Source organism: Elephas maximus, chromosome 3, assembly GCF_024166365.1.
Source record: "Elephas maximus indicus isolate mEleMax1 chromosome 3, mEleMax1 primary haplotype, whole genome shotgun sequence".
Lineage (NCBI taxonomy): Eukaryota > Metazoa > Chordata > Mammalia > Proboscidea > Elephantidae > Elephas > Elephas maximus.
The window spans coordinates 84532977-84541898 of record NC_064821.1 but is presented as its reverse complement, the minus strand read 5'-3'; the positions used below and the strand labels follow the sequence as shown (position 1 = coordinate 84541898).

General features: G+C 39.6%; 1 protein-coding gene across 1 annotated transcript in view; it reads right to left on the bottom strand.

Annotated features, from left to right (window-relative positions):
• Nucleotides 1–4023: 4023 nt before the first annotated feature.
• The window catches only part of YBX1 (Y-box binding protein 1), a 30413-nt gene continuing 25514 nt past the window's right edge, over nt 4024–8922 (bottom strand). The window contains exons 6-8 of the mRNA XM_049878990.1: nt 8817–8899; nt 5371–5633; nt 4024–4390 (exon numbers count right to left, since the gene is read on the bottom strand). Of these exons, the coding sequence (XP_049734947.1) occupies nt 5402–5633; nt 8817–8899 (315 nt within the window). The 3' untranslated portion in view covers nt 4024–4390; nt 5371–5401. The remainder of the gene's footprint in view (nt 4391–5370; nt 5634–8816; nt 8900–8922) is intronic.

Below are 8922 nucleotides of genomic sequence, written 5' to 3'. Positions count from 1 at the left end.
GACCATGCATGCATTGTCTTCTAAAACTCATGTACTACAGATTTTAATGGCAGTTTGAGGGTGCAATGTGCCTTGTTGGGAGAAAAATGCTATTTTTTTCCCATTTGACCCCACTCAGTGGTTTGGATCAAGTAATTACTAGGGTAGCTGTTGTGAGCTCTCCTCCAAGCAGGCCTGATGACCCTGTTGGTGATAGCCCTACTAACGTTAGGTGCCATTGTGAGTTGATTTTCTATTCATTGCAATCCCATGAGACAGAGCAGAACTGCCCCGTAGGGTTTTCTTGGCTGTAATCTCTACAGAAATATACCACCAAGCCTTTCTCCCTCAAAGCCACTGGGTGGGTTTGAACCAACCTGTCAGTCAGCATCTGAGAACTCAACTGTTGTGCCACCAGGCCTCAATGCTACCTAAAGATATGTAAATAAATGGTGCATAAACGTTAACATCCATCAGTTATGCACCATTAATTTAGTAAATATAGTTAGGCTGTGCAAATATGGTGCAAGGCTGTGAACTGAGTTTCTCCTTATCTGGGAGCTTCTCTTTGTTCTGAGTACACAGTAACTTTCCGTTCTGCTCATGCATGGGCACCGTATGGCATTTCGCCAACCCTGTTGCTGCATCTGTCCTGGTGGGGAGGGAATGTGGTCCTTTACCTGTAGTGCGCTCACAGCAGACCTGCCCTACATTGGCTGACGGAAACAACTTGCTGACAACCGAAAAGTAGCACCTGCTAGTGAAGCTGACCTTGCGAAGTTCTCCCTCTTTGTAAGATATACCAAACACTGCCTTGTGATTCATGTCTTCTGTTGGCAACTGCAGTCAGGCCCTGGCTTGACAGAGACCATGTCACCAGAACTTTCCTTCTTGCCATTTGTTCTCCTAATCATGATTTTTAACATTATTGGACATTTAGCCAATACTGTTGACCTTGCCATTTCCACAATACACATAACCTAATATAGACATTTATAGAAGTGCATTTTTCATTGCACCAACAACGTTCACATGTGTGTTCCATTGCACTCTTGCCAACACTGGCTATTGCATTAAAGAAAAATCTTAATTTTGGAGTCGCTGGATGGAGCAAATGGTTAACAAACTTGGCTGCTAACTGAAAGGCTGGCGGTTTGGGCCCACCCAGTTGTCTTGGAAGAAAGGCATGGCAATCTACCGAAAAATCAAATCATTGAAAACCCTATGGAGCACAGTTCTGACACACAATGGACTGCCATGAGTTGAAACAGATTCAACAGCAGCTGTCAATCCCTAACACACTTTGGAAAGGAGCATCACTGTCTGGACATAAATAGCTCTGCAGGAGTCCTAGAGAGTCCCTGGGGTGGTGCAACTAGGTCATAGGTAGGCAGTTCAAACCAATCCAGAAGTTTAGTGCCTTGAAACTAAGGCTTGGCCTCTGAAAGGTCACAGCCTTGAAAACCCTAAGGAGCAGTTCTACTCTGCATGTGGGGTTGTCATGAGTCATAATTAACAAGACTCCTGGATGTGCCATTCTAGCTTACTTTACATCTCCACTATACTTCACATGGGCGCTCTGAAAGGTAGCCAGGATAATCTAGAGTGGGTTTTGGGACAGTAGTCACTTTCAACACTTGACCCACGTATTCCATAAAGGAGGCAGGCCAAAGAACATCCAACAAAGAGGTTAAAAATAGCCAGGAAGGATTCCGGTTATAAGAGTTAAGACTAACAAAATCACAGCTTCACCAACCTCCATGTTCTTTAGCAGCTTTCCCTTTATGTTACCACCTCTACCTCACAAAGAACCGGCCCAATGTTTATGGAGCACCCCAAGCTCTGTGGCAGGCATCCTACAACTCTTCAAGCCAGGCATCTTTAACTGGCAGGAGGCTAGCATAACTTGCCCATGGCAACAAGAACTAAGTGCAGCAACCCAGTTAGATTACGCTAGAGCATGCATGTCCTCCCACTCACCACTCCTAACAAAAGAGACACAAAACTGAACACCCAGGTAAATTCTTTCACCAACATACAAAGGAATGCAAAATAAAGCTACCATTTCACATATGGTGAAGTTATAGTGAAAACAAAAACCTCACACTGCTGGTTCAAAGACAACCATTTCCAGCAGAGCAACATGGCATTAAATAGTTTCACTTGCAGAATCAACCATGAGGTAATTTTGGCGTGATCAACAAATACAGTATAATAATAAAGATGTATGATGTAGCTAGTGACGTTTCCTACTATGATTCCTGAATTCAAACAGGTATGGTGGCAGAGTATAATTTATCAGAGGTTTAAAAACTCATGCCTCTGTGCTATATAACCTGGGTTGGTTACAATTCATATCTTCATTTTCATCTATACAATGGAATCTTCCCAATAGACTTATAAACAGAAGAATGCACTTGGCATAATACCTCAACATAGTAAGCATTCACTAAGTTTTTATTGTCCTTTAATTTGGCATACCCTACACTTCTGGAACGGAACCCTGGCGATGCAACAGTTAAGCACCTGGCTGCTAACTGAAAGGTTGGCAATTTGAACTCACGCAACGGCTCCTCAAGATAAAGACCTAGAGGTCTGCTTCTGTAAAGATTATAGCCAAGAAAATCCTATGGGGCAGTTCTACTCTGTCACACGCGGTTGCTGTGAGTTGAAAATTGGCTTACCGCCACACCGCAATGCCAGACACTGATTAGATAAAAACTGGCAAAACACGTTCAACTGCTCTCTGCCTAATCTCTGGAGTCAGTCTCTAGTACCAGGTGGGGACTGGGATCCACTCTCCCAGTCACAGAATAGTACATTAAAACTTAAAGTTCTCTTTTCCACCACACTAGCTAACAGGTGTAGAAGTGAAAAGCAGATATACCAACAGTGTAGATCAATTTGTCACGACTTAGACTCAAGCGGTGACACTAAGCAATTTTTATACCAGTATTTGTCTGATTTGTCACAGGTATGCAAGAAACAAAACCACCACACTTCATTTTACACAGGTGACCAGGGTCAACCACAATGTTTAACTGCAGGCCAATTTATTTGCCTAATGTCTTCAAAACCCAGTTGGTTATAAATTGATTTGAAGCACCTGATAAAATTCTGCCTATTTGTACTTCTAGAAGTGAGTTATTGTGATTATATATTCCAGATTTCCAGTCTCATTTCAAATACCAAAACTACTAAGAATTCGAGTACAGGTAGTCCCTGATTTATCATGGGGTTTCATTCTGACAACTCTGTGTAAGTTGGTTCTGACATAAGTCAAATACCTCATTTTTACTGGTTTTCATTATTATTGCCTACAAATCTTAACACTGAACATCTGAGAATGGTAACAGCTAATCATGTGCTGCAACACAGGATGCAGTACACACTAACCGTCAGGTGTAAACAACAGAAACCGAAACGGAGGTGGCCATAAGTGCAGTCTGCCGTAACTTCAATGTGTCCTAAGTTGGGGACTACCTGTACTTCAAAGCTAACTAGCTCCCAAGACTGTTACTGCTCTTAAGGAAACAGTTAAAAACTCCTTGAACCATCTTCCGTTTGGAAAACATAATTACCCTACCATAGGCTTAAATGTGAAACACAAAGAGGTATGGGCTAGAAAACTCAATTATCTTCCAGTTCTCTTTTTAAAAGTAACATTTTTTATCTGCCCAAGGTTATGTTTCCTCCAAAGACACTGAATTACACTCCCATGTACAGGGTAAGAAAAAAGTGTGAAAACAAAACCAGGTAAGCACATATTTACAAAACCACCTAGAGTTTTCACAGCTCGAAAGTTTTCTTTAAATAAACAATGGCCAGATTCAGAGTAAAAATATTCTGGTTTTTAGTATGAGGCCCAGGTTCGTCACTCAATGAAAGATTAGATTTCCCTGAGAAATTACCAGTGAGTCTCATCTATTTGCAGGCTGTTTAAGCTGGGGGGAGGAAGGGGGAGAGAGGTGGTGGCAGCACCTATAACCAGTTAAAGACATACACAATCTAAAATAAAACAAGCCAGAAATATACACAAAGACAATTATTTAAGACCTTTATTAACAGGTGCTTGCAGTTTGTTGACTTTTTTGAAAAAATCAAGTTGTAAACTTTTATTACAAATTAAAAATGAGGTTCTTAAAAATCTCAACTTGACCAGATATGAAACAATTTAAAAACCCTTAAAGGTGTATTGAGAAAAACCAGGCTTTTTAAAAAACACGTTTGTCATTACCAAAAAGAGACGTCTTTAGGTAAAAATAATAAAAACCCCATGCTGCATAGATAATGCAGATAGTTCTAGTAATCTGGTCAACGGGCAAAAAGCAAGCACTTAAGGTCTTCAGCTCCAATCTTTTGTTCATTTTTTATTGCTGGAATTTCATATTCTTCTTGTTGGATGACTAAACTGTAACAAAAGAAAAATAAAGATTATCTCGCACAATTAACTGCAATTTTCATTTAGTATACGGAATTGCTCCACATCGCATTAGCTAAGTATAGAAAGGCATAAGCAAATTTCATCTTGGTTTAACTCAAGACAGTGATTTACAACAGGGGCAGGTATCACTGTGTTACCTGTGGGTTCTGGATGGCCTTATGCATGAACATAGCATAGGGAAAAGAAAAAAGTACCACTGGTTGAAAAGAATTGCAGAGCCAGATAATTAATGCCCCTCCAGTATTAAGTAAAAAGCAAAATGCAAAATACACCTTAATTTTAGAGTTTAAGGGTAACAACAAGTGAGCCAATACGCTATACTAAAATAAAAAGAGCCTAAATATATCTTTACCTGACCCACTAGAATGATTTATCTTAGTTATTTTAAATATGGCACAAGCAACATTTTCTTAGAAGTTAAGTCCTGTATTTTAGGAACAACATACAAGCTCCTGTCTGTCCCAAAAGCAAAATAATTAAAAACCGCAAACTATTGTAAGATATGATGTAAAGGCTGCCACTTGCCTCAAGTAGATGGTATTAGCCACCGCCATCTGGGTTATCAATTCTAGTAGTTACCTCACTTCTTTTCGAAAGTGGAGTATAAATAACAAAAACGACATATACACTTCTTAGAAAAAAGGTTTGTGAGATTTCCCTTAGTTTACTGGTGACATCACATAATTCATTCAGAAAAGTTTGCAAAAGGCTTCAATATTCTGGATACACAGTGTGAAAACAAGCCTCCTGATGTTAGAACTGAGGTGGCTGCAAAAAGCCAGGTATGGCTCTGATACTCAACATTCCAAAAATGGGTTATCTAGGTAATTTTAAAACAGGTTCCTGACCTGATGAACAGGTTTTATCTTTTGTATTAACAAAATGAGGTGGACTCAGCTTATGAATGCCATGCTCAAAAGCCAGACGGCCACGTAGGTTTTACCTACCCGGATGATGGTAGAGATGGTAAGCCGGCATTTACTCAGCCCCGCCCTGCTCAGCCTCGGGAGCGGACGAATTCTCAGCTGGTGGATCGGCTGCTTTTGTCTCTTTGCCATCTTGTGGTTTAGGGTTTTCTGGGCGTCTGCGTCGGTAATTGAAGTTGCGGCGGTACCGACGTTGAGGTGGCTGCTGACCTTGGGTCTCATCTTGATTTTCCTTATCCTCTTCATTGCCGTCCTCTCTAGGCTGTCTTTGGCGAGGAGGGCCCCTGGAATTGACATTGTGCAAAATTGCAATGATAAAACCTTTCTTTAGCTATTCCCCCCAGTGTTAATATTTGGTTCACTCAACTCATCTCAAATCTGGTCACCATTCTATCTATCAAGTGTTCTGTAGGCAATTCAGCACCAACAACAGAAGCAAACTTGGTTCCTGTATTTCACAAACTGAGTGTGATGGTTTTGTACAAGGAGATGGAAGTTAAATTGGAAGACAGGTACTTAAACACTGGTTTTAAAGGATCAGAAAACTTTTTGTGCGTTGTATATCTATTATAAAGTTAATTGTGAAATAACCAATAGTGGCACAAAGTCATCAACATGTTAAGATTTTACTTTTAAACGGGCTTCCTAGTAACCAGAATTGAGACCCAAGTACTACTAACTTTTACAGATTGAAAGGGACGAACACTTGCTAAAAAACGCAAGCAATCAGAACTAAAGAAACAAAGTTGTCCCCTTCATACAAAATAAAAGCAATCATTAGTCATTAAGAAAATGTAAATCAAAATCACAATGAGATACTACTTCCCATCTACTAGGATGGCTGTAATTAAAGACAGACAATAACAAAAAGATGTGGAGAAACTAAAACCCTTATATGTTGCTGGTGGGAATGTAAAATGGTGTAGATTCTTTGGGAAACAGTTTTGTCAATTTCTCAAATGGTTAAATGTAGAATTACCAAATGACCCAATGATTCCTCTCCTAGTATATATATCCAAGAGAACTGAAAATGTATGCCCACACAAAAACTTGCACACAAATTATAATTTATATTCATAATACCCCAAAACTGGAAACAACCCAAATGTCCATCAACCAGAAGCATCCATGTTCTTTGCAAACGCCAATCCCTTCTACTTATGGCCAAAACCATACTCTATTATCTCAAGAAAATAGTTCTACCAGCCACTTTCCTGCAATCAATTGCCCCCTTCTACTGCTGCCACTCTGTTTGTCTCCTTTTCAGCGAAAGTTCTACTTCGTTCTGTCTCAGCAATGTCTCTCAATTTGCTCTTGAATCCATGCCAATCAAGATTTCACCCCCACCACGCCATGACCCTACTCATCAATCTCTACTGATGCTTCATCGCTAAATCCAATGGTCACATCGTATTTTAAAAATCATTTGACCTATTAGCAACAACAGACAAAATTTTCGTTCTCTTCCTTTAAATCTCTCTGGCCTCAGTTGCTGGGACCTCTCATCTGACATTTAAATGTGGAGATGTGCTACGGCTCATACCTTCATTGTATTCACTCCTTTGCCGATTTCATCCAACCTCATGGTATTTTAAACACTACCCCACAGGCTCATATGCTGATTTTTTCTTTTTATCCCTAGTCCAGATCTTTCCCTTGCACTTGACTCATATATTCAACTGCTTATTTAACAACTCTGTTTGTTTATCGTTCTACAAAAAATTCCTCCAACGGCAATTCATCTCTGAGTAAAAGCCAAACTGCTAAAAAAGCTTGAAAGACGATAAGCTTTATTTTTCTTGTTTTTTTGCCTCTTTGTCTAGGTAGGCTCCAAGAAGGATGAATGTTTTGTTCACTGCCATAACCAACACATGGAACAGTGTTTAATATAGCAGACTCTCAAAAGTTATCAACTAATTCTCAATTATGTAGTTGCAAAAGAGTTCAATGCAAGCAAAGGGATGGCCTGAGTACATTTAAATACACCACCCACGTTAAATCATCCATCCTAAATGTGGTGTTAATACTTTTTCTGTAAAGGGTCAGGATAAATATTCTAGGCTTTGCAGGCCTTACAGTTGCTTATAATACGTTCGTGTGCTCCAATTTCAAGGCCACAGACACTGTAAGTGCTCAGACTCTGCTACTTTCCTAATTTTTTGTGGAAATTTCCAGCGGTCATTGGTGAACCTGCTGGGACCCCAGTTCATTTTCATGAATTAAAACTCAGCTCAAGATATACTTGGGCATCTACAGTTAACGTTACTATGTAAGCGATCATCAGTTAAGAAGAGTTATTACTGTATCCACTTGAATCTTGACTCCTATATGTCAGCTTTAGGAATCAGATCTGGAGACTCAATGCTTTCGTATGAGATCCTTAAAAAAAAAAACAGCTGCTACACCATTCTATTCTGCCATTGTGGAACTGGGAACACTGCCTTGAAATGCACTGAGGCATGTATATTAAACATGGCACGTTCCTCCAACTGCTTTACACCTTAATAATATTTAAACATATTATGTTAAAAAGGATTCTCTCATGCCCCAGTAGGCAGAGATTGGTTGTTTCTATGCTAGTCTGTGACGGGTTTCTTTTCCCGAAATTGTAATTTTTTTTGAAACACTGACTTTTTAATTTTGAAATACTTTTTATTTTGAAAAGTTGCTAAACACAACAGAGAATTCCTATATGCCCTCTACCCAGACTCCTCAAATGTGAACATTTTACCAGTATCATTCGATTAGTACTTTTCCTGAAACATTTTGGATTAAGTTGCGAAATAATGCCCCCTTATCTCTAAATACTTCAGTGGGTACAAAAATGCAAATTTCTTAATGGACCGATTTCACTGTGCAACTCTGGGTGACAAAAAAAAGTTTAAAAAGTTGAGCAACGATTAATGGAAAATTATGGCACCTCAGAAAACAAAATTTACTTTGTTGATTCTTTACTTATGCTATGGTGCAGTCCACAGATACTCCTAATGTTGAAATTATTGTTACCTTTACCTTCTCCCTCCCAATGAAGCAGGTCCAAAAGATAAAACATGCAGTTTAAACGAATTTTTCTAACCTGTTCTTGAACAGAAAATTTGACATTCCGTAACCTCATTTAAAACAAAACAAAGCTGTAATAAGGTACCCACTGCCGTTGAGTCGATTCTGACTCATAGCAACCCTACAGGGCAGAGTAGAACTGCCGAACTTTTGCTTAGCAGCTGTAGCACTTAACCACTACACGACCAGGGCTTCTAGACCTCATCTATATAAGCTGTTTTTAACTGTTGTCAGCAAAGAAAATTCAAGTTCACCTCTTGAGTATCTGAAAAAAGCGAATGTGAAGTATTAACAGATAAATGACTCAAGAAGACCGCAGGAGATGCACGCTGCTCCTGATTTCCACTGTTAAGCTGTAACATACACTTGAGGAATTTTTAATACAAGCAGGTTAACGTGGACCATACCTGCGAAATCGCGGTCTATAACCCCGATACATATTCTGTCTCACTGGTCTACCTTGTTCTCCTGCACCCTGGTTGTCAGCACCCTGAAAAGACAACAGAAATCAAG